Genomic DNA, 27,454 nt, shown 5'->3' on the forward strand with positions numbered 1-27,454 from the left:
TTGTAAGTTTACAATTTTGGTCTGATTGCAGGTCTCAAAGGTCTTCTCAAAACAGATAAAGACTTCGTCCTCGAGTATGTTGTTCCAAAATTTGAAATTAAAAGTAAAGTGGGGCTTATGTACACAGTTTAGGGATATTCTCTTTTTGTCTCACTACTTACATTTCAGCTATACAGCTTTGCTGCGAAAATTTTAAAGTTCAGCTTCGAAAATAATGTGAATGTTTCCATTGATGCTTAGCTATATCGCCATGCGTGTAAGATGTATTGTGCTATGAAGATGATGACATTATAGCTGCATATAGCTTTACCACAGCACGCATCAATAGCACAAATCCATTCCACGCATCATTTGAATCCGTTTTCACCTGTGTTAAGCTATGCGCACCAAAGAATTAGTGGATACCAAACGCATCCCTTAAGATCTGTTTCAATGTCACTGATATCTTCCTTACTATTGAGATAACACATGTACCCAATATTTAATAGATGGTTCTTGACTTCAGTGTAGGCAATCCTTCTAGGCTACATTTTTTGAGTTCGTACAGCAAGTCTGTAAGTATATCACTTCTTGTTAAGATGTAAGCTTCTACACCAAAACGATTTGATTCAGTTTAAATCATACTATAACAGAACCTGCTTCCGTTTTAAATAACAATCGATATCCACACAACACAACCAATTTGATCGTTTAAACCTTTCAGTGCCAGCTACCATCACAACATTGTATAAAGCGAAATATTCCGACAGTATGATTTATAGGAACAGCCTCCGCGACCTACAAAGTAAGGCAACCTTCACATTTTTCGACACTCTTTTGTTGGCACGTGGTAAGCTGCTGGCGCCCCTAGCAGGTTCGGCTGTCATGTCATTGCTAAGCTCATTTATCATCGCTCAATACCATCAGGGAGGCAATGGCGTCTCACTGGCGCTACGTACGAATAGTTCGATACTTTCTATTGGTGATATTGTGTTTTAACTATTTTAGATCATTTGTTTGGGATGAATGTTTGTTGATTGTGAGTTGATCTGGTTCGGTAGGGTGTGTAGTCATGATGAAAGATCTTCGCTTGTGATGATCGTCTCTTTTAAATTGAATGTTTGAAATAAAAAGTACTTTTGAGGTTTTCAAAGTCTGCTTCTTGAAGATAAAGAGACTCACCAATGACGCATGCCTAAGTATCTATGAATGCTCATGAGTTTGAGTGACGGTAGTTTACTTTGAGAACAATAAATTTTACTATGTTTCAAGTAATGTTCATTAAATATGTTTTGGGTTATACTAAGATTGGTTTCAAGACAAAAATATAGTTAGAGACTTAAATTGGAAGCCCACGATTAACACATTGGTAATTTCCATTAAATTAAGCAACATCATCTACAATAAAACGCTCTATTATCATCATAATTTATTTTATCATCTTCACCAATTTTTCAAATTTAATACACTTTATTAATACAATACAATAATTTAAATGATCAGTAGCATACTTTACTAGAGTCCTCATTTAAACTGGAATGAACGATAAACGTTATTTTATTAGTTAATAAAGAAATAACATAACTAAATTAAGAGGAAAGTATTTTACAAAATGATGAGAAACAGAATTAGTCAGGCCACTTCCTATTGCACAGAATTTTTTACAAAAGAAATAAATGACATATTAATTACTTAAGAATTTGAACATTTTAGTTTACACTATGTTATCTAATATTTACAAACAATAAATAAAGCAACAAATGTACCAATCGAAAAAGCAATACAAACATACTTCTTGAAATAAAATCAAATATACTCAAATCGCGCTGTTTTCACTTAAGAATTAAAATTTAACAAAATATCACAGTTGACCACGACGTTTTCTAATAAAAATGTGACAACAAAAATTTAAGCGACGATTTATAAATCAAAAGGTCAAATTATCGAACATCATTAATTTATCATTGGACGCTCTGACAAGGTTAGGTAGTGTGGCAACACGTGGGTTGCTTGACACGAACAGATACAATAACCTTGTAAGGGTGTCAGATACATTATTTTAGTAAAGTAAAATTTTGATATTAAATAAGGTTATCTAACAACTGATATTTTCAAATAATTATCTTAATAACTGAAGATTGAAGGTAAAAGTTTTATCACTAGCATTATTAAGTACATTTTACAAATACGACATTAAAGACTTTATAGTACGCAATAGAGCCACATGAAAATTTTAAAATGGTATCGTTTGTGGAAACATTAAAAAATCACTATCAATTATTACTTATAAGGTTAACTATACGTATTTATAGTGAGATAAATACTTTGTTATTTACTAACTAAGGACAGGAACATAATACAGTTCGGGACACATACTGATATATATTAATTTTTCACCGTACTTCTAAATGACAAGTTATTTACATTAATAGGAAGGAATCACCTATTCACATTCTATAACTGAGCTTATTTATTTATTTCACAGCGCTTTTACAAGCCCTCTCTAACTATTCAATACTAGATTATGAAATGACCTAAATATAATATTTTCTGATACATTTTGTCTTTAACAACATGTTGTTCGTTCGCCATTACGCTATCCCTGTACAATTCCGAATTTGTTTTATTCTTGTGATGACTACTTATGCTGTAACGTCTATCTTAACTATATCGAGAGTGTCTACGATGAAAACTAAAGTTTCATGATGCGAATTACATTACATTAAGAATCGTCCGACATCATCAAATCATTCTGGATGTGTCACGATTTCTTACGTGTTCGCAGTCTGAGCTGTCACTTGTTTCATTGCAAACACTCTCTAGCCACCACAAAATACATAATATCGGTATTCAGTTGTTTCATCTTACAGTATTACGAATAATGCAAATCGATACAGCTTATGACTAGGTAAAATTCAATTCTACTTTTAATTTAACACCATTTTAGTTAATGTTTATACATTTTGTGACAAGAAATTTTAATGATTTCGTTTCATGCGTACAGGTATGAAAAACTGGAATAAACCTTTAATGTTATATTCATATTCGTATTCTTCACATTGCACTCTCCTTCATCACTCCGGTCCTTCAGCACACAATCTTTCACAAACACTGTCTTCGTCACTTGCAACGTCACAATAACAATAACAAAATTAGACTACACTTTAGAAATTTTTCGAACAGCGAATAACTGACCCAGTCTGGTTGCTGTAACATCGAAGCTTGCCAAGATGTTACACGCAACCCCGCGTTGCGGACGACTGTCTACATTAATAAATCAGTTATCCGCTGTTCGAAAAATTCCACTGATCCTATGCGGAGAGGTGCGCGAACTGACTGGGGTGAAGGTCGAACTGGTAGGGGTGGCCGTACGGATTCATATGGTACGGCACTATGTTCATGGACGCCATCTTGTGCTCCTTCTTCCACTTCATGCGGCGGTTCTGGAACCAGATCTTGATCTGGCGCTCGGTGAGGCAGAGCGCGTGCGCGATCTCGATCCGTCTCCTCCGCGTCAGGTACCGGTTGAAGTGGAACTCCTTCTCCAGCTCGAGCGTCTGGTACCGGGTGTACGACGTCCGCTGACGCTTGGTCTCGCCGTTGGCGTTCACCGTACCTGGAACAGTTAAGAGGAACAATTAGCATACTTCACACGACACACGGTTTAGTCAGGATTAGTTGTGCGAGTACGTTAAGTATTATTCTGGTAACAAAACGCAAGGCACGTTAATATTTAGAACTGAATGTTCGTTTGAGCGCCAATGAATAGTTGGCTCGATCGACTTCGTGCCTTGCCACGCTTGCTCGATTGTGATGTACAGCTTGCGGCAACATGCTCGGCTAAGAACGGGATTTCTATTCAGAAATATAAACACTATTGTGCAATTAATTTTAATTTATTTTCTTGAGCTGTCACATTTTTCTTAATTTATATCGTGTATCGCGACGCAGTACGACACCTTTTCTAATGATTGTTTTGGCACATGCTTGTTCCTGTTTGCGGGTACAAACCGCAGCCAAGATAAACTTTACGTTGGGTTTATCGCGGAGAGAGATGGCTGTGATGAGAGTTACACATGTTGCGTGCAATTAAAATGTTTATTTTTTATTATAGTTAGGATATCGGGCATGACTGTGTAGTATTTATTTAGAAGATATTTAGAGTATGAAGTACAGTTAGTAAATGAATATCAAAGGGGGAGTTTCGAGTGAGCGGTATGACGGCGGCGCGCGAGTCATGGGTTGCATGCCGCACCTGTCACGGCACGTCGCCGGCACGGCCCACCACTTGGTCCGGCTTGGCCGGCCGCCAGCCCGCCCGTGATACATACGCGGCCCGTCTCGGGTGTGTCTACCAAATTAAACTGCGCCATTTATTATATTTCTTTAAGGAGATTGGTCAACTAATGAGTGAGCCTCATCATTATTATTAACCTATTGAATCACCGAACCTTTCGTAATCTTAATTGCATTGTAAAACAATTGTGTAACATTAATTCAAGAATCGATTGTAAAGGAGCGTTTAGTAGTTTCCCTTATTCTTTCAGTTGTCAGTCCCGCGTCAATAAAGATGTTTAAGAGAGTATAAATATTCGATTTTGTACGAGTTTAAAAGCGTCCGAGTGAAGCTGCAGCAAAAACCGAGCCGATTGAAATGTTAGTGACAGCCCGATGCACAAACAACAGACGTACAGTATTATTTTAACATAAATAATCCTTGTACGAAACGAATGGATACAATACGGCCATTTGAATTTCAATATGAATTCAAAAGTACGTTGATTCTGATTAAACGTTTACATCGACATTATAATTTATTTTTAAATTCAAGTGATAAGTTATTTGTATTGATACAGACTGGTTATTAATAAAAACAAAGGAATTGATTACATTGTAATATTATGTCGTGTCACATCAATTAATCAGGTGCAAGCAAATTATTTTGAATGTAGTAAATATTTCTTATGTACAACAAATATTCTGTTTCATTTGATGACTTATTATATTTTTCCGTATAATATATCGATTGAGTTTAAATATCGCTGTGTTTTTTAATTACCATTATTATCTAAAAAGTCTTAATAGTTTCCAACCTGCAAGAAAAGTGATGCTTATAATACTGTAGGTGATGATTATATTTAGAGTAAGAAAATCTGTTTATTGTGAATCGGATTAACAATTCACGTACTGATGGACTATAGTTTAATATGTTCGTTATTGACATAAACTGTGTAATTATAAATAATTTGAGTCAGCAATAATATGCTGTATGTAATTTGCTTTAGTTTTATAGGACGAAGAAACTCATTTTTGACTACATTATTTGAAATAACTCATTGGATGCATCTGCTAGAACTGTTGCTACACCAAGTGTAAAAATAATATCAAAAAGATTCAAATTACATTATTCCTCCCCAATATTACGTGAAACAAAAACCGATCGCTCGAATCCAACTTGCAATAAGATACAAAAAAAAAACGGTAGTCGTCTTTTTATCTAAACCAGATAATTCTAGGTCACAGACCATTGATATTCCGTCTACGGCGGTCTAGACATATTGCATGGTCGAATTTTAAATGAATGACTTGTATTAGCAAGTGATGAGATGTGAAAATTTGAAATCTAAAGTAGGCAATGTCTGGAGACAGTATTTGATAAAACGTGATATTTAGATGGGAGTGCTTTAATTCTAGGATGCATTGGTCAATATGTATTAGCATAATACAGTAAATTTAACATCAGGGGTTACAAATTGCGTCTGACCAGGTAGATGCTTTTTTAGTATGATCAAAATGTTGAAAATATTCTTTGACCATTTATTTATTTCGTCGGCATTGTTATAACTGGTTGTAATTGTAAAAGGTACAGTTAAAGTTTAAAAATGGTAGCATTAGTAAGCATATGTAACACTACTGTTTTTTATACTTTACTGTACTTTCCATGCTTTCTAGTAATTGATCCGATTCAATTATTATTTGCTTTTGATTGAAAATGTGCCTTTTATGTAAAAGTAGTGGAGAGTGTATTATGTGTCTATTTGAAACTACATAAAGAGACTAATATTAACTTATGTTATTAAATTGAAGTATAATACGCATTAAATTTGTTCAATTGTACAACGTATATTATAATGACTAAACTACGTGTTTCTGACATCATTTCAACAGCATAGCGTTTCAGCTCTACTTAATCTATCAAAAAATTCACTATTCATCCCAGAAACTCACATCCTATGATTTATTATTTAACATCAAAAATAATCTAGACATGAAATATAATCGGCATTAACAACTTAAAAAAATATTTTATTGAAGAATTCTTCAATCGACTCTACACTTACGCCAAGATAAAAATGTTTTAACATTTAGATCAAAGCTTGTAACTAATGTTATCTAGATGAAAACGTAGTGTGCAATAAAAGTGTCACAAATATATTTTTATCTGTGTTCTATTTGCCGACTAATTGTCGATTGTATCGTTCTGTAAATAAACACCATTTTCCTTTAATTAATTGACGTAAAGCTTTCCTGCTAATTGGCTTGGCCTTATTTTATTAATAAAACCTTTCATTATATCTGAAGCATTAAACTGATAGTGTGCAGCTTGTATATCGCTGTGAAGAAACATTATATGTTCCATGAGCTCATAATATTTTTGCCATAGGCTCGTAGCATAAACGTTTAGAGCCATGACATTGTACCTGTTACATTTTCGAAGCACATAATAATTAATGTCATCCTTAACAGTAGCAAGTGGTTGTAGAAAAAACAAGTTATTATAAACTTCGATATAATTCGTACAAGATAAAACGAAATTCCAACATACTCTAACTGAAAGCTTACTGAAAGCCTAGTGTTAAAATTTGCAATAGATAACTAATCCAAGCTTTTCCTCAGTTTATTAATCAGCTCGTATTCGACGTTATTTATGTGCTACGATGTTTATATGATTTCGACTATTGTAAATACATTGTACCTAATTAGTCTTTTTTAGTAATTTGTTAAACGATTTTATATACCGGCTGTGCATGTGTGTCATAAACGAGTACGTGTGTGTAGTGCGCAAACTGGGCAACGCGTTATTAGGAATAAACTCGTATTTGCGTATGTGTGTGTCTTACGTGTACAAACTACGAACGTTTATTAGGAATAGGTGTTTGCATGTGTGTGTCCTAGGTGTGCAATGCTATAGTGTGAGTAAGTATTCGGAGATCAAACGGAGCAATATATTGTTCTGGGCATTGATGCTATTTTGTTCGCATTTTGTTCGTATAAAACAAGAGTCAGAATATGTGACTGACTGACGTGCCGATCTTGGGTAAAGAGTTATTGCTGTGACGTAGTACTTCTCGACGTGTAATAAAATTAAGGGGATTTCTGACCACACGAATTTACTTAAAATAATAAAAACATGATTGGTACATTGATTATCTTTAACTAAAAAGTAGAAAGTTTCTTCGAGTAAGAAGTGTCAGTTGGTTAGCAAGAGTTGGTAGGTAGAATAAAAACTGATTCAGACTAAAGAACATATCGATTTTGACTTCAAAAATGAACAGTACCGGACCAAAAATGATAATAAATAACACCCAGACAAATAATTTAAAATAATTCGCTTTTGACACATCAGCTGCAGCGGAAACCAATTCCACGAGCATAATGTAAAAAGATTCAGACATCTATATCGAGATAGACAATTAAATCAGTTGCCATGGCGTCTAGGCTGTAGGCTGAATGTATAACATCTGCCCATTACAAGTAGTCGGTGCATCGTCAAGCAGGTCATCCGACTTCACTCACACAACTAGACACATTAATCATGAATAGCGGGGGAATTTTAAAACTTGGAGAGACTGGTGTTTTAAATAAGAATATTGAGGTAATTTGGGGTAAATTCGTGAAGGTTTAGTTTTTTTTTAATAGGTTGCGATGATTGGATGAAGGAGATCTGAAAATTAAATAAGAATAGTTCTTGAAGTTGCGTAGTTTGCGAAATTCGAATTGACATTCATGCACATTTAGAAATAAATGTTAAAATTTAATAACATATTTAAATTGAATATGACTAAAACTATAACTGCAAAATAATTGTTTCATTATTGTTCTTGTGTTTCAAGAAGTATAACTACATTTTCCATTCTGCTATTTATTTAATTCTAAATATAGCTTAATCTATGTAGCATATTCAGAAAGGGCAATGGCGAATTCATTCGTACGCGTCTATAAACGTCACGAATATCTAGTCACATAAACTATTAATGTTTTTTATTTCTTCTAGAGTGGAGTTTCATGGTTCGTAACACGTATAACGATTGGGATTTGGAAGCTTATTTTTCCAAATATTAAAATCGCATTACATGAACACAAAAAGTCATGACAGCTTAAAAATCGAAGTGTATATTCGAAACTTAAGTAAAACACTTGTAAGTTCTTTATTATTAAAATGTCATTCCGATATTGACAGCTAAATTTATATCTTTTCTTGGCAATAAAAAAGATTATTCGTATATTTTTTCTTCTATTATTTTTCAAAACGTGACATTTTCGTGGAATATTAGCATATGATGGTAACCTGAGTAAATTCACCTGCGTATTGAAACAAAGCGCTTTCGCGCATGCGCGCTTTTGACGTTTGACTGACATTTGCAAGGTGGCCTCCGACATATTCATACAGCCTTCCTGTTCCACATCATAACAAAGTAATACTTCTGTTTATTTTTAAGCTACTTACAATTTTAAACCTTCAAAGTGCATAATTCATGCGGCACAAGTTGTTGCAAATATATCACTCATTATTTTGATGAATTAATCATGCCATAATGTCATTCGTTTCAGATTTATCATATGGTGTTGACTTTTATGCATTTGAAGTGTTTTTTGGAAATTAATGATGATGATTTTTTGGAATAAGACGATCAAACTAATCTTTAGAAGTGACAAAATTGAACAGTATAGAACACTGCCTTACTTGCACATCTATTTGTCTGTTTAGACAAGAAAGGACCTAAGATTCAGGTAAATGTTTTATTTTGTTCAAATAGGTTTCTGAAAAAAAGGAATCACTCATTTAAAATAAAACACTATTATCCTTAAGTTGCGAGCAACCTCCACGGAGTCTGAATACTGGCCGGTAGGTAATTATTATATGTCGCCTACCTATCGAGTCTTTGCTTTTTAAAGCTACCCGCGCTTCGTGTAAAGGTTTTATTCCAAGATACGACTTTTTTGGTCGCAGTATCTCTGGCGAGGTATCGCCGCAATGTGTCAGTCTGTCCCGCGGTGCCACTTTAAGGAACTTTTGATTTACTTATACAACAGTTGAATGTTTTTATTTCTTAATGGTATCCCTTGTGGATTAGATTTGTTCTCAACTGATACTTGGAGAAATGTTTGGTAGAGTCCGACAATTCGGTGGTAAATTAATAATAATGGGAGTGTTTTCAATAAATTTGCGTAGTTTTAGAAGCGAAATGTGTTTAATATGTTTGAAGACACGATTTGTTGTCAGAAATAGCATACTATGCCGGAAGCTTCTTAGGTTAACGTAACTTTTCAATCTGGTAGAGCCATTATTTAGTTTACATAGGAACATGAAGACGCCGCACATGATAGTCACGGTAGTGTCCAAACGTAATGAATTATAGCGATGATGCCCGCACGCACGCATGTTTCAAATTATGTCATCAGCCAGCCCACTAGATCGTGTTATGTTACTCCAAATGTCACTGGCTCTTAGTCGGCGCTAGTTATTATTTGGCTCGTTGCCTTGCGATTATTAACTTTAACATACAGAGGAAATTAGTTAATGCAGTAAAGATAATAATAGTCGGCGTCCAACAGAAGTGTAGAGCATAGAAATGTGGTATTGCAAATAGAGGGGAACCAGTTGCACGGCGCAAGCGCAGGTACGTAATCGTCGATCCATAAAAGAGGATCCGAAGATTGCCCGATTGGATGCCGAGCGCGCACGAAGCTTCGCATTAAGAGTGGATTTCTCACGTTCGTGGTGAGCACTAATCACGACGTAGAAATATTAAGGACACTAATATCTTGTACACATTTACATAACACGCAATAAATCTCTATGTGCGCGGGCGCAGCGGCGCGTTGCAGACGGCGCCGTTGATAAATTCTTATTGGGACTTTTTCGATAGTCTATTTCAAACCGGTGGCTATCGTCGTTACTGTGTAGTCAGTTCAACATAAATAAAATTACCAGCGGACGCCACTCTTATTTCGAATAGGCTTAAAGGCAGGTAAATAATATGCTTTATGGACCAGAATACCTTTTAAAACGTTTTAAAATGTAAGGAGAAAAGAAAGGTCTTTGTTCTGCAATTGGCCGATCATGACAAAAATAATAGTTCCAATATATATTATTTGCTAATTTCAAAGTATCAGCTGGAAAATTGATTCAATTGAAATAATAAAAGCCTTCAGCTGTTATAAATTACGTTCAGATAGACTGTCATTTAAATCAATTTACATATAAACTGCATGGTACAGAAATAACGCCCAGGACTATTTATCATTTAAGTAAATACCTTTGCCTATAGTACATAGTTCAATAGATTAGCTGACTAAGTTCAGATCGCTTATCTCAGAGACTAATCACCTATCTATCTACATTTACTTACTAGCTTAACGGACTAAACCGGTAACGACCAGTTATTTATAGGAAGTCAGTAAGTATAAAACCTTGGAATGGCGAACTGTATGTATTAGTAAATCATGATTAATCGATAAGTGTCTTTGAGAACATTTGTCATAATTATTACAGTAAATAAAATTTGCCTTTTTACATTCTCGCTGTATGGGACTCTACACTTTTTATTTTGTTTATTTTTTACTATAGTTTTTTACATGTTCAATATTTCATAGCAACAGCATTGTATTTGATAAGCCTATACACGTGTAATGCGGTAGTTTGAAAAATTGCCTGGATTTAAATCGACACATATTTGTTCATGACCTGTTATTGCGTTATACACATACACAACGTGTAGTGATGAGTGCATGATAATATCCGCGCGATTCCCGAATACTAAACCTACAAACATTTCAGGGCAGTCCAAAGAGAACTAAATATTTATTTACTCGCTCGCCATTTACCAACACTGATATACAAACAACAAGAATCGCCTGCATTGATAAAAATCTAAAACAAGTAACAAAGCGAGACACGTTACATCAAACAGACACGAAAATTCAAATAAAATAAATGTAAAGATGCATCGGTTTAATCGCTTCCAAAATCGTTGGCAGCACAATTACAGCAGACGCCGTGGGACCGATAATAATTTTAAAAATATCGCCCCGTAAATGATGCCATAAATTAAATTTAATAATACGTACGCCCAACGCAACGGCATCATGTGCGGAAAGCTAATTGAATATTAATTTAATAATAAATCTGGTCAGACGAGTCTTGGCCTACACCTCTCTTATTTATAACTTAACTCAACGTTCGGCAATTCTATAAGTCTAATAGATTTAAATGATCAACGATTTATTGTTGTCGCTTATGTTAAAATCTTTAATTGTAAAATGGTTTTTTGTTTGAATTAGTCAAAGGCTAATGTTGCGAGCCACACCTACCCGGCGACCATTACAAACACCTTCCGTTTCACTTAATTTATTACTTTTATCTCGAGCACAGTCGCGGTCGATGCACACAAACACACGACATCTCCGACAATAAGACAAATCGTCCGATTACGAGACACTACCTGCCCGCGGTGGGTCCGACTCATGCAAATTTTCAAAAGCCTTTTTTTCTTTTGGACCAATTATCGTCATTCCTTTTAAAGAAAGTAAAAGTATTAGTACAACACACAACCCTCAATACAACGATTAGTAAATTAATTACTTTGACATTTTCGAAGAAAGCATTTTATACTTTCTTTGAAAACACAATGGTACAAAAGTAGGGAAAAAAATGTTACAATTTTGCATGCCTTGCGTTGACCTTGCGTTTTGCAACATTTGGTCATTTTCGCACAGACACGTGATTTATGTCGTCTCAAAGTCATGCTTTGTTGTAAAGGCGAGTTGTTTTAAAGAGCGACCACTTGCGGTGTCCTTATAGCATACCTTTAAAAGAATCGCATGAGCATTAAGCGACAAGGAAAACATAATGAATGTATTAAGTACCGGTCGTTTGCATTGTATCTACAAACAAAGATGACGTAGACGTAGAGTATAAAGACCTCGACGTTAGCGCGGATGGAAATGTTCGCTATACCGAGCCAGGAATAGATCATGATATCATAATATCTAGTAAGCAATTTGGCTATGATCCTATCAATAGAGAAGGGCTCGATGTCGAGATAGACGGGACAATAATAGAGCTGCAATTGTAACAATTACAAAATAACAAACTACGTAATAAAACTAGTGTGAAAATGCACAGTACATCGGCGATTAAAGAAAAGAACAACGTTTATCAATTTCAAACATTAATCTAAGACTAGATAAAGGCCACCACACGGCTAGCGAGGTATTGTCGAAAGAAATCTCCATACAAAACATTACTTCGCCGTGTTGAGCGATTTATGCGACGGCCTGAGGCCTGCGCACCACTGTGCACTCCTTATTGTATATTATTGTAGTGACACCGACTAATTTGTTGGCCGACTGATGAGCCAACTGCGGGGAAAGAGATTGTTTATGTTTTACTATATTAACTCTAAACGTGGAGCAGATTATCTCACAGTGGAATATAAACTAGAACTCAATTCCGAGCGAAATATGTATGTAGGTAAGGTTGAATTAGACATCCGTTGTGTAGGCAGAATGGTTATTCGGAGCGTAATTTCAATGTATCGGCAATTACTGTATCGCGATCGGTATTAAACGTCTTCATAGAAATCTATGTATTAATAACGCGGCTTAATGGAGTAATAACTGTGGATCTTATCCAGTTTATACGGGATTTTGATCTTAGTGAGTGGATTTATTTAATCCGCGTTTCTGCGTAGAACTGGCGCAGACGCTGTCGGCGAGTGACAGGCCGGTGCGCACGCGCGCCGCTCTTCACAACGGCGGACAGTAGGCACGTGAAGATATGTTAAACTTAACTTTATATTAAATTGGACATCGTCATTTAGATTTCAATTTTGTAATACATGTACGGAAAATGTTTTCAAACATTTTGATCTATTTCCGAACTATTTCTGATTTCAAGTTTTGCAATCCGTCTATAATTCAAATTAGTAGTGTGCTAATATTTATAAACCAATATACGTACTTAATCATTTCTCTAGTTTGTACGCTATATCTTGAAAATCGCAAATGTAAATGTCATTCAAAGTACATGAAGATGCTATCTAAACTATTTTCAGAATCCTCGCACGACAAAAACATATAGCGTACAACAAAATTCCTTATAATATAAATAGGTTTAATTATTTTAATTGCGAATATAACCGGCTTATAATTTAGTAAAATACACGTAAACGTTCGTCGTGACATGAAGCGAGTGGCTCGGCACCGCTCACGACATTTCAAAACAAACCGATCTTTCTTCAGTACAACGTCAGTACTCCAAGCGTGTTTCTCGCGCCTTCTTGAAACTGTTTGTACATATTTTGACTGGTTTAATCGACGGATAATGTATGGCATATCAAACACTTTTAATTATGAGTACCACGTTGAATTTCAAACGTATGATGGTACGCGTGACATAGTTTTGTTTTTTTTTGTCCACGAAATTATTGTTTCGAACCACTGTCCGTAATGTGTCAAAAATAATAAACATTTGTCAACCTTGTTTGTCAGTTCGTGATGTGTTATAGAATAGTTTTTTTTGTTATTGAACTAAAGAAAAAACTTGATTGACTGAAGCTCGGGATTAATATTCAGATTCACGATGTTTCTTTGTCCACATATGGTAAGAAACATCCTGTACGCTGTAGTACTCATGCAACATACAAAACATATTTCATTTTAATATAAATAAGCTTGAAGTCGCATAAAAAAAACGCATAAACAATTACTTTTAACGCAATTATCGACAATTCCTTTTGAAACGCTAATTTCAAAGAATTAACTATTAATAAATTCACACTCGTTGATTATTTACAGCAAAACAGCTGACGGAGGGTTGGTTAACTTTATTACGTGTGCTATAAAAAAACATAATTATGAATTGAATGGACATTAGCACTGACGCCTAGCCTCCCCTGGGACGACCAGGGTTCATTAATCATATACCTAATGACGTGTTTAGACCTTGATGTGAGGTTATGAAAGCATAACGTTTGTAACGATTATTTAATTTTTATTTATGTATATTGACATGTGCTGTTACATAATTAGGATTATCCCTGGGTGGCTTCGAATAGCAAGAACGGATAGAACAAAAAGTTCGCTTGTATTACTGTATATTGTCTGTTATAGTAATTTTCATGTTCAAGAAACGAGCGTGCGCAATGTTTTCTGATAATACAAGTGTAATTTTCCGCTAGAATATTTTTTTTTGTCTTAATCTTTTTTAATCAACAAGATTTTGCTGGCATTTTTAAGAAATATTTTTACAAAATTCCATTACACAGTACCTATTTATTTTCAAAGCAATAGATACGAGCCTTGCAAGTAGGTGTGAACTAGTTTACTCAAATATTAAAACAGGTTACAGGCTATGATTGCATTTTGCATGAGTGCAATGTTGCACGTGCAACCACGCCCAACCAGCCTGATAATAATTAACCAATTACAGAATGACAACCCATCGCCGCCATTTTAATTGGATCGCGATTCCTATGCATTGGTCCATAAATCTGTTGGTTCAGGCCGGTGGTACCACTGTGCACTCTCATATCTTATAATTGGAGTTCGTTACAGGTAGCCAAAGTCATTTTCTTTTTATTTTGCAATCTCATTGGCCAGTCTTTGGTGTAGGTATTTAAATTTGCATATTTAGTTTCTTCTTATATGCTTTGATTGGAACCTGATTGCTTTGTTTATTCGTTGACTTTCTGAGGTTCAGTAAAATTACTCTAATTTCTTTACCTTTTAAATTGTTTTTATTTATAATGATCAGTGGATTTGCTACTGATACAATTAATCAATACATTATTCTGGGATTGACGTTTTAATTGCACAATGTTTATTGCGCTTTAAAAGCTAGGGAAACGAAAACGCAACCCAATATTTTTTCCATATCCATTAATAACTGTCGGTTTTGTTTCCTCCGCGGACGCATTTCGCCCCACTGTGCGGTTGGGGCAGTTGTAGACTTTCGAACAATTGCTACGTCGATTCTTTTGGCGTATCAACTGTCTATTATATTATGGACGAGTTTACTTTTAGATTTATTTTGTGGGAGATTTCATAACATTTCAGTCTTTGTCTGTTTAAGTGTTTATTTAGCTGCTATTTGTTTGGGTAATACCTAGTTGTTGGCTACTCAGTGTTTTATGTAATAACCCTGACTTTGTATCAACCTAGCCCATGTCATCTATCTCTGAAGATGAGTTTTCCAGATATTGAATTCATCCACAGGCAGTTGAATAACTATTTGATCTATGTCTAGAAACAAATATCGGGAGGAAAATGTATTCTATAACATTGTGAGACACATTTGCTTTTCTTCAAAATGATATTATTTCTATCAATTTCGTTTAAATTACGTCACAGAACATGTCCGAAGTCGTCCATTGATCAGCGTTGTTCAAGAATTAATGAAGTGAGCACGTCGACCCCTGTCAGGGTCTGTCGAGCCTCTGAACTACGGGACACGTCAGAGACCCTCTGTCGGAATGTCGATACACTACGTGTCACAACTATTTGCTGAATTAATACTAATAGTATTTATATTCAGGGTTACGCAGTTTTAAACGCCTTTTTGGGCAGAACTTACCATTTTTATTCTATTATATACTTCGGCATTTTACATATTGATAATATCTAGAAACCAATATACTAGTAACAATCGTCCACAGATCTTGAAGGAACTTGAAGTTTTTTAAGTATGCTCTCTTACTCTATAAATAATAAAATACTTAAGCTAATACCTACAAGCTTGATACATTGCAGTACAAACGATGTAGAATGGACAAAAATGGATCATACTCTCTAATATAATTATTTCGAGACCCGTTGGCAAACTTTTTGAATATCTTCAACAAAAAATCTTGCAAACGTGCTCTACAAAAATTGGTAAAAGCTGGTTAGCATACTTAGTGTTTCTGAAGCTATTACTACCTGAGCTGTCGCACGCGCAGTTTATGACTCGCTCGATAATAAACAGCTGATCCAATCTGTTTATGTTTTATTTCCACGCCGGCGTGGGAGAACATACTGCGTACTGACTGTATTATGTATTTGTTATGTAAGAATGTAGAGTTCGCGAATAATGATATGAAAATGAATATTGTAATGAGAGGTACTTAGACTCGCAAAAGCTTATTATTTATGCAGCAAATTAGATAGATAGACGACACATTAAAATGTCATCTTCAGGTGTCATACTGTATTTGTCATTGTAAAAAAAATGTAGAGTCAAAAAGAATATTTTGAACGTCGCAGTCGCTTAGATAAGTGTCGTTTATGAATGCCTGTTAGGGTCGTAACTATATTCTGAACTTCTATGTATTGACACTCAAACATAGTAAAAAAAAATGGTGTTAATTACAGTAATAAAAAAAAATACAAATGAAAATTAACCATGCCTTCTTATTTAAGGACAAAATGTTCACTTTCCGATCAGTTTTCTATAAAGAAAATATGACTACGGATTATGCAGTGTATCAACTGATCGCCTGATTAACAAAAACAAGAGACTGTAGTTGGCTGTAGTTTCACGCGCGATTTATTTAGTCACGAAGACACCTTACGTGTTCGACGATATTCGTGTGTCAACACGTTTTAATTCTATTTCTCTAATTAGCTATTACTAAAGATTAAAATAATTTGATTCGAATCGAGGCGATCTGAAAAACAATTCTAGATTATGATTGATACAAGGAAAAGTCTTTTGTTATAATGATCGGAAAATGTTTCATAAAAGTGTTAATTATTGTAAAGTGTCGAACAATGATTAAGACAAAAATTTATTTCTCATCGTTCGTTTTATTATCCTTTACTTCACCATATCAAAACTACTGTGACGACGTGTTGCAGTTACGATTGCTTGTCCTAAGTCTGAATGACTTGGTATACTTAAAATTAATAATACAGTGACATAGATGGAAAATTATTAATATTGCCATTTCTTTCCTAGACTTGAAAAGTAAAAAAAAAAATGGTCAGTTACAAGAGAGATTACACACAACACTGCAAGTAGCAGCATCTTACAAATCACAAAGACTTTCCTTTTAAGCTTAACTTATATAATTTTGTCGTATTTACTAAGACACATTAAAGCATATAATAAAATAAACTGCGGTTGCTTCGTAATATTTTAACCTACATACAGTTAACTATCAGGTAGCGGTAACCGATAAAGACTTTCCAGTTAACAACTGTAGTTTTTGATGTAGTCAGCAATTACAGGCAGGCGGTTACCACAGACAGTTACACCATAAACGTTACCGTAAGTTGTGTAACTCTATGATGTCACTGCAGTTTGAAAGAGATCATAATTTCGTATAAAGTCAATATTTATTAAGACGTATTAATATTATCCAATAGTGATTTGAAAAGCATTTTATTGTCGCCAAAAGTAGTACACAGCTAAATTTTTGAAACTGATTTGTTGTTGAATTTCTGTACAATAGGGAAGTAGTTGAATCTAGTTAATTTAATCAAATATGAACACTTTCGATAACTTACAATATATTCTCTTAATTACATATAGTTTAAAGTATCGATTTTTCATCATACAAAACTGTTCTGACCTACTCATGTTTGGTACAAACAAATTTCTTTGATCATATCTAATTACAAAGAGATTGCTAGCTGCTAGCATTGCTGTTTTTCCTCAGTCGGGTGAACAACCCAAGGATAAGCATCTTGTTCGATCGTGTAACACAATTAGAGCTAACACACTTTACGCTATCGGAAATATGCTAGAGAACTTTCCAAACAATGCCTTTTGAAAACACGAATAGTACTAGACATAGAAGAAGAGAAATAATTCACTAAATACAGCTTTCAATTTCATTTTCTTTTGAAATTATTGTGATGTCATATGAAAGACCGCAACAAGTTTAAATAATGCACATGTGGAGGTTTAGAAAAAATATGTCTACATTTGATGGAGATTTTGTTAGCGTTTTGTAAGCGGGAATCAATAAATCAATGATACACCTTTTGTTTCACATTTTATGCCCCATTAAAATATCTAATATCAAATTTATGTTACAAAAGAGATTTAAGTCATTCTAAACACAAATCCGTCATAGATAAACAGACATGAAAAATTTTAATCAATTGCCACCAAACGCTAAAACATTTAAATTGTAAAATTGGTTCCCACTAAACTATTCAATAACTTATTAGAATTTTAATAATAATTTCAGTTGACTATTCGCTAAACTTAATAATGATTTTTCTAGAGCAATATTGAAAGAGTGTGGTCAAAACTCTACAATCGAAAATAAACTCTATATTTGTAGAGTCAAGTAACAAAATTCAATGTTTCGGTATTGAGATAGATCATTATGTATCGATAGATTCCGGGTGTTCGAGTCCGCGGTATTAAAGGCGTCTTTAGACTATTTAAATTCCGTTACGGTTCGTTGCTTCTCTGGTTTATACGGAGCCGTTAATTTTAGTGGAAATTGAACTAGGGGACAATATCGATCTTAAGGAAGTTTGCTCTTGTTTATAACTGTAGTACCGAATTTTATATAAAAGTGACCCTAAAAGTACCCAGTAAAAAGCACATTAATTATTAAGTAGAGCAGAGTAGAAAAAAACACTTTTGCATCTTCATGAGAAGAGAGAGAGCAGAAACGACTAAACTTATATTATTTGATAAAAATACTAACAGACTATAACACTATCTTTAACAATTCAACAGTATTCTACCTTAAACATTCTCCAACATTGTATTACATTAACATTACCCCACACAGTTTAAGTACGTGCAAAACACATAATGAATCATTTGCAAACTCTATAATGAGGTCTGCAGGCGTTAGAGGGCGGACTCAAAGATCATGACCTCACAATACCGGACCCTACTGTGGCTTGATACCTAGGATATTATGCAACGTTTACATTGAAACTCTACATCATAAACATATCATATAAGAGATTAGTTTTGTGTCTGGGATATACATACATACATACATTACAGACTCCTTTTGCTTTCCCAAGTAACGAAGACAAATCAGTTCAGCGTAGGAATGTCTCTCATATTTGGGTTGCTATGAGTTGTGAACTGGATGCTGAAGGCAGAGGATCGAGTTTTGTATTGCAACTTACGGGAGGCAAATGTCCAGCAGTGGATCCCATTAGGCTGAGTTTATTGATTGAAGATGCTATAAATGTGACGATAAAACTAGTGGTTAAGGAAGTAACATGCCTGATAGGTTTAAATGTGGAAGCATTCAATCATTACAGTCGCGGCTCCGCTACGTCCGGTATGTATACAGGGAATGCAAGTTAATCTGAACTATTTCACCTAGCAAAGAAGAGAGATAGAATCTAAAAGCTAGTAGCATCACAAAATATTCCCCGTCAAATCCTCCTTTAGTCTGCAGTTATAATGTAAACGGATCTTTAGAACTACAGTCCCAGACCGGTTTTGTGATTGCTATAGCTACTTCATTTTACTAGGTAAGCCTATACTCTTTCTACTCATAGATGTTAAGATGTAGCTTAAAACAATGCAATGGCTGCCTGGAAGTGCAGTGATTTATTTTTAGTTGTATTTGTAGTAAAGGGATTTGAACTTCGTTCACGGTCAAGGATTGGCTTTGATTACATTATATTTAAGGAGTAGGCGAAACGTTACTGTAACTAAATTTTTACGTTAGTTGATGACTAAAATTAAAAGTCCTAAATAAGTTTCTAGTAGCAATTAGCAATCCTTAGAATTGGGAGTTTTGGACAATCATTGTATTTTTGAAATAATTCTTAACGTGAGCCTGGATACAAACCTTTCGGGTCTGGGTTCATGCCCCAGATCGTGCAAATGTAATTGACTGGTCTGTTACTCAGGTATTGGATCCTGTGCTATACCTAAAGTGATAAGGTCAGACGTATTACATAGATCAATTGCCGCCATCGGCAAATTGTAGATTTTAGATAAAATGGCAATCCCTAATAGGTCGTAGTTCAATCCAGTTATATTCAGCGAATGGTTATTTCGATATTGAAATGAAAGTTTTCTTGTAATGCATCTTGTAAGAGACAGTAGGAGGATATTTCGTCTTCATTTAAAGCTCCAAAATATTTTGATTCACTGACTCAAAGGCTAAGGTTAATGTCTTGATAATTTACGCCAACATTGCTCAGTAATATGTCACAACTCTTTGTAATAATAATGAATGTTATTCGGTACACCGACTGACACTGCAATGCACAGAGAAAATTTATTTTTATGCACTAAATACGGTCCAATAATAAAATTGGTCCGCGATCCCCGATGTTCGTAATAATTATTTTTAGCAGAACAGGAATAAAATCTCAAGTTTGGAGCAGGCCACTTCAAACTTTCAGTTCACGTTAAAGTATCGACGACGGATATATTAATTGGAAATCTTAGTTCCCACTCGTTTGAAACAAAAACAAGCTTCGAATGAAATAGGAACATCATCTTCAATTAGTTGTATACGTCGGCGTCTAGATATTATTAATAAATTTAAATGCGTCACAAATGAATAGCATACTTTTCGTGAGCGCCCGCTGACAGATGTTTTGACAGCTCCAATATTATTAATTGTGACATTACGCTGTCGTTAGGGCATCGCCCAGAATGCTCTTCCGCTTCCATGTCATTAATAAAATGAGCAATAGTCGAAATATTTATCAATGGCATAATCGATACAGAAACAATTATAACCACATCCATCAAAATTCTAAACTCAACTTTGCATCGAAAGCGTTCGAATTCTTCGATCATCAGAATGAATAAGCAACCCTATAATCATGCCCGAAAGAGTTCAAACTGTATCGGCGTCCGAACGATGTGGCAAGAAATAGCTAATGAAACGTATCTCTCTTTGGATAGAGTTCAATTTCCAATGGCGTAATGTTTCAAATGAAGTACGGAGGTATCGAGTAACATTAAAATTCTTATCTCTGGTCTGTCACACAGCGAGAACGTCAAAGTTCGAAGTGAGGAACGCATTATAATTAATAGTCGATGATACGCGAGGATCGTAAACAAAAGCGGTGATAAATGGATTAAAGTCTGATACTAGATAATAAGAACTGTGGGTTGTAAATCGTGGTTTCGTAAGCGGTGGTCACTTTTTAGATTTTTAAAGGAATGTCTATTACACAGTTGCGTATCATTTTAATTTGACGATTTCAATTTATCGATGCATTCCTTTCATGGTAATTTTTAGAAGCTTTATAGTACTGTACAATAGTGTTTCTGTTTTGGCGACTTATTATTGATTCATAATAATGTAAACAAGAAGAAAGTAGTTTTGGCGTATTCTCGTTTTTGGCTACGTAGAACATGTTATTAACGTAAGCAAATCACAAAAATTTAATGGGAAACAAAATATATTTATCGATGGACTCTACAACAATATACTCTCATACATTTTTCGATCTTTACTATCCCATCTTCGAATTTTTTATTGACAAACGTAACATTACGGTGTAAGTGTCGGCCGCTCTTATATCATACACTTTTGATTCTAATGACATATTGACTGTCAAATTTACTTTGATACATTGAAGGCGTCACGCGTTTTGTTAAAACCTGTCATTAGAAGTCGATTTACATTTTGTTGTTATTGATTACGTTTGACAATAAACGCTGTGATTGTGGGAATTAGGATTGATATTAATACAGCGTTTAGTTACTTTCACTGGCTGACGTAATGCCTGAGAGGTGCATTTACGGTATTTAGGGTCGGAATCGATAGAACGTTTAAGCTCACGCTTAATGATTTACGTTTCTAGCTTAGTATAAAGTATGTTCATGACTTAGTCTCTACATTTCTAAAGAAATACAGATTTAGAACTTTGAAAAAAGTTGCTTTGTATAAAAGAATAATTTTCGAATAGAAAAGGCTTTCCTATACCAATTCACACAAGTTAAACTTTCCTAGAGATATTCCTACTATTAATAAATTACCTCTAATGTAGAGCAAAAAAACCACTTACTAATTCAACAAGCAATAAAATCTACATTTAAATCACTAAGATCAAGAAACAAAACGCAAACACGGTGTCATCAAAACAGTCAACAGGTTATCCAAAATACCTAAGATCATAACTCGAGTTAAACGACCACTACACGTGTGGTTCCGAAATCAAATTAAAATCATGTTTGATAAGATCGAGTGGCGGTTATGGAAATTTATGACTATATTACCTGCGCGAACGCATCGCGACCGACAAAAACTGGGGTCGGAACGCGCAATTATTTATGTGGTCCGCGAATGATTATAGTTTACGAGCGTTTGATAGGTCAGCCTCTGGCGTACACAGTGGACTGTATGGCGAGATATTGCGGACAAAATTTTTCGATTTTTTTTAGATTACAAGATGCTTGTATGTAAACTTCATGTTCTAGGTAAGTTCTTGGTAGAGTTATGTAAGACGGATGTACGTGACGTGATGTTAGTTTGCAATTTGATATTGTTAGTATTTTAGAAGAAAGAAAACAAAATGTTACCTATATAAAGAAATGTCCTGTGCTGGTAATTTTAATAGAACCGATAGGACTAGTGGGTGTAAATTATGAGCAGCTAAATTACTTCCGTGCACTCGCTAAATACTATTCCCCTGTACCACAAGCCAATTTGAACGTAAATAAATTATTTTTATTACGTGATTCAGGAAATAAAACTTTCCAAATAGATGTAAAAAATGTTGTATCAGAATGAAACTGAGACAAAAATGTGTTGGCCGCAAAAGATACAGAAATAAATCAGACAGATGACAATTTAAAGTGGTTAACCCACTAACTGTGACCATTTTAGATACTTTGATCAGATCTTGTCGAAACGCAACTTGTATTAGTAGCGACATACTCATTTAAACTCTATTTTCTCAGTAATAAAGTTGATTTTTATTAATTTTATGATCTGTTAGTGGGTGTTTGTTCAACAGTTTTTAGAGTCAGTTCAAAGATTTATGTTTTTATTTAAGAATTAATGGTATAGTGTGAGTAATCGCCGTTATTTTAATTTTATGCATTAATGATATCTGATTATGAATAAAAAAGTTTGTTTCGCATATATTTTGTGGGTTCCATAAATTTTCATAATCATTATAATGTTCTCACTTCAAAAGTCATTTTTATTATTTACTAATCGTAAATCTGATATGATCTAATGACTTATCTATGGAGACAAGTAGCTAGATCAGTAATTTAATTTCTTAATTACTTTTTCCAAAATATCCCCTTAAATATTTATTTTTAATAGCTGATAGCTTGATAGCTTAGCTAATAATTCAATTAAAGTCTATAGCATTTATTACATTGTATCCCAATTTCCATTAATACCCCCAAAATCTTTCCCCAAACATCTAAAAATGCACCTGGCGCCACTTCTCGCTCTTCGCCTCATTCCAAATACTTTACGATCTGTTAAAAGACCGAATTCGCTGTCCAAATTAACACGAAATAAAAACGGAATCGAACCAACAAAAAATAAGCAAAGGTACGAGATAAAAGTTTAAAAAAGGCCCACGTCAAAACATTTGATTGTATTAATATTTATAGGCTCCGTACCGCCGCAGGAAAGACGACTCGAACGGAAGAAAAAAAAATGTTTATCAGCCCGTTTAGCTTTTAAGGAAACCGCGAATCTTTTGTAAAAAGATATTTATGATCTCGAAAACAATTGTAGTGTTACCATTATATCACATTTGACAGCAATAACTGTATTTTTTTTTGTCCCCAAAATGAAGACGTTTCGTTCACAGTGGACGGTACAACAATAGTATATTATTGTGCGTGAAGTGGTTTGATACAATTATATTAACTTTACTGTTTTTATAGCGAGGCTTGAGTATTTTTTTCTTAATTTAATGAGACCGTTACTTTTTTTCTATTAAAACCAGCCAACATTTGACAACGATGTGAGTTTTTTAAATATTTCCTTTTCAAATACAGAATCGGAAGTACATAATAATATATTAGATTGTCACTTGTTTTTTGTGGTTTTTAATAGTGGTCTATGCTATGGAAATATGATTTATATTGTAAACAAGAATTCCTATAAGCATTTAAACAAGGTACAATCTCTAACAAGTAACCTTAAGAACACGTTCACATTTAAATATCATTATTATTAAAATCTGCGTTGTGCCTAGGTACATAGTTATAACACGACCTGGGGCCTACCATCAAGTTTCAAAGTAATATTATAGCAGTTGTGGGACTGAGACAGCAGTACACGGGGTAGAGCGGCATCTCCCTCCCACCACAATGTTGCTTTAAGACATGGCGGTTGGCTCTCTGATTATGAGATGGTACTAATCTGAGAGTACGAGCTCTTTGACTAAAGACTCGAGATTCTTATGCTAATATGCAATACGCAATATTGCGAAGTGCGCCGGCGCACTTGCCAGCGATTAACTGTGAGACGAAAATATTTATTATGTGAAGCGTACCTAGACAACTTAGGAGACTATTTTTTTTGTTGTTGTATAGTATTCAACTTATTTTTGTATTGTTTATTTGAAACTATTGTAATTGGACCCCGCGTTAGTAGCCATGATGACCCACCGTAATAAATAAGATTTGAATTAAAAAATGCCACCAGAAATTACTTACATTTATATACTTAAAAGAAAGTTGTTTCTTCTTTACTTAAAAAGTGGCTATTTAGCCAGATGTATATTTTAGGCGATTTCGTTTCGTACAATTTAAAACAAATGTAACTGTAAAATATAAGCAGAAGTGTTTAACTATACACCCATAGATAGCTACAACTCTAGCAGTGTCTAGATAGGTACTACCTATTATAAAACATCCAATACCTATCATCAGTTAATAAAACATGTATGCTAATACCAACTAAGCTCAGGCGCATTTGCCAGCGACTGTACGTCTCTTATGGGAAGCTTAATCAGTGTCTCGTCCCGACATGGGTTATTGAATCGAAATTAAAACAGGCCGGTTATAATGGCCGTGCTATGTATTTTAATTAAAACGAAATAGGTACTGCGAACAGTAGTCGTTTAACTGAAAAATCTTATATGAGAGGCAGATTGCGATACAGAATAGCATTTTCAGATGATTGCATCGAAGATTCGTGTTTGTAAAGTACAGATAAGTTTACAGTGATTTTTTTTTTTGAGATGGAAAATGATAAGCATGAAAATGATGAAATAAATGTCCCCAGAAATTTTCAATTGTTTCAAAGGTTGTGCAATCGTCTCAGACATAATTATATGAAGTTTAGAAAATAGAGTTTCAAACAAAAAGTTTTCACGCATACCACAGAAAGTTTTTAAAAAACGACAGCCATTTACGAGTACGTAAGAAAAAGGTAATTTTCTAAAAGGCCACACATACCGAGTAAACGAGAACAAACGCTTCCCAACGTATTAAAGGGGAAATGCATCAAAATGCACTGTAACGAACATTTATTAGTAATTAAACTTCTTAATAGTGTAATAACACTCATTGTGGTAGGTACGTAAGGACGATTACCGCAAAAACTGACTTAAAGATTGTTGTATGGAAATAATGATAATCTTCATTAAATGTTCAGTTTTTTGCTCCGTAATGTGCAAGCAATTATGTGACTTAGTTCATGTTTCCAATCAAATGCTGGCACGGGAGCGTCTGAAGGGAAAATTAGTTATTTTTGCATGAAGTAATTACAGTTTATGCAAGGTTTTTGGAATAATTTAGTGTCTTATAATTTTAGTACAATTATGGAAAGGGTGATTGTTGAAGCATGGTATCAGCATGATCATGTTTTGTATCAAATCGTGCTGATACTATCAATAACGTTATGTGAGTAGACACTTTCATTCAATGTTTTCTATTGTAAGATAGAGCTCGACTCTTCGCTGTAGTAAGTGAATATTGCAAATGCAAATTAATCGTTAATTATTCAATGCAATCAAGAACAAGATCTGCAACTTTACTTTAAGTTCCTAACACAACAATGTTGGTATCGGGGAAGCAAGACAACGCTATACACTGTGCATAGTTTCATCTCGCTTGCACAGCAACAACAACTTTTTTCGAACTCCGTTGTACGCGAACTAGTCTTGTTTTTAAAGCTACTGAACCGTACAATAGAAAAGAAAAAAAATACATAATTACATGCATTGTTGTTTAATTCATTACAGTATAATATCGTAGCAAACATCGCGATGATGCAATTTAAATCGAACCAATTAATCAGCAAGGATTTTCAATGGAACTTCAAACTCCTTCAAACCAAGTAAAATTGCAGGCTAAGGGGGTCGTAATTGGACTATTACACCCAAATATGGGAAGCTCCATACAAAGGCTTGAACAGCACGTTTATTGAAAACCAGTGATACCTTTGCGTCAGAAGGCTTCATATTCAATTATGTGGAATTTAAATCAGATTATGAGTTATATTCTAGTCTACGTACGGCACGATTTCTATTTGTTATTTAGGTTAAAAGAGTGAAAATAATAAGCTAGTAGTGTATTATTGTATCATATACTGATCGGTTTTGAACCTACACGTTTTGTTGAGTTAAACTTGAAGAAATCAGACAATCTAACGTTGTAACTTCTATACTAGTATTAACAGTAATTTTACTTAGCAATAATTACTTTTTTTGCAACACTGAAGGGAACCAAGTAAATAGCTAGAAATGAAGGAGGGCCAGAAAGAAAGGCAAATGGATAGCATTAAATAGTTTAAAAATCCAACGTCTTTAAATTTAAAAACTATTCTCTTAAATTCCGAAAACAAAGCCCAACTCCCCTGCGTGAAAATATCGTACGTTGTAATTATACATGTGTAATTTATGTACAAGGGATCGAAATGAATTATGCACCTTAATTAAAAATTATAATGAGATATTTGCATCACAGATTGTCAATGTCTTCAGTTGTGTAACTTTGATATATCGCTATGATATATGGTTCAAAAGTTCTTAGAAAATATGCCTTTTAACTTACATTGACCAGGAAAACATTATGGTAGGAATAAATAAAGATTTGCATACATACAACTTACAAGTACGTGTTGTTTAGGTTTCATGTAATGAGTATGTAATGAATAATACATAAATACGCCGTTCTAGAAACGGTGACATGAAGAGCCTTAGTAAAAGTCACAAATCACCTGACAGGCGTATTATATAATTTTCCAAAATATTTCCACTATTCAAAGCAATATTAAACATGTGGGAAAGAGATACTTTACTACCCCGTATAGACCACCGTCTTCTTCGA

The 27,454-nt window shown here is 34.4% G+C and overlaps 1 protein-coding gene across 1 annotated transcript in view; it reads right to left on the minus strand.

The window, feature by feature from the left end:
- Positions 1 to 586: 586 nt before the first annotated feature.
- The window catches only part of LOC113496550 (homeotic protein Sex combs reduced-like), a 37,265-nt gene continuing 10,397 nt past the window's right edge, over positions 587 to 27,454 (minus strand). The window contains exon 3 of the mRNA XM_026875805.1: positions 587 to 3,595. Coding sequence (XP_026731606.1) covers positions 3,291 to 3,595 — 305 coding nt within the window. The 3' untranslated portion in view covers positions 587 to 3,290. The remainder of the gene's footprint in view (positions 3,596 to 27,454) is intronic.

The sequence above is a fragment of the Trichoplusia ni genome, chromosome 8 (genome assembly GCF_003590095.1).
Source record: "Trichoplusia ni isolate ovarian cell line Hi5 chromosome 8, tn1, whole genome shotgun sequence".
Lineage (NCBI taxonomy): Eukaryota > Metazoa > Arthropoda > Insecta > Lepidoptera > Noctuidae > Trichoplusia > Trichoplusia ni.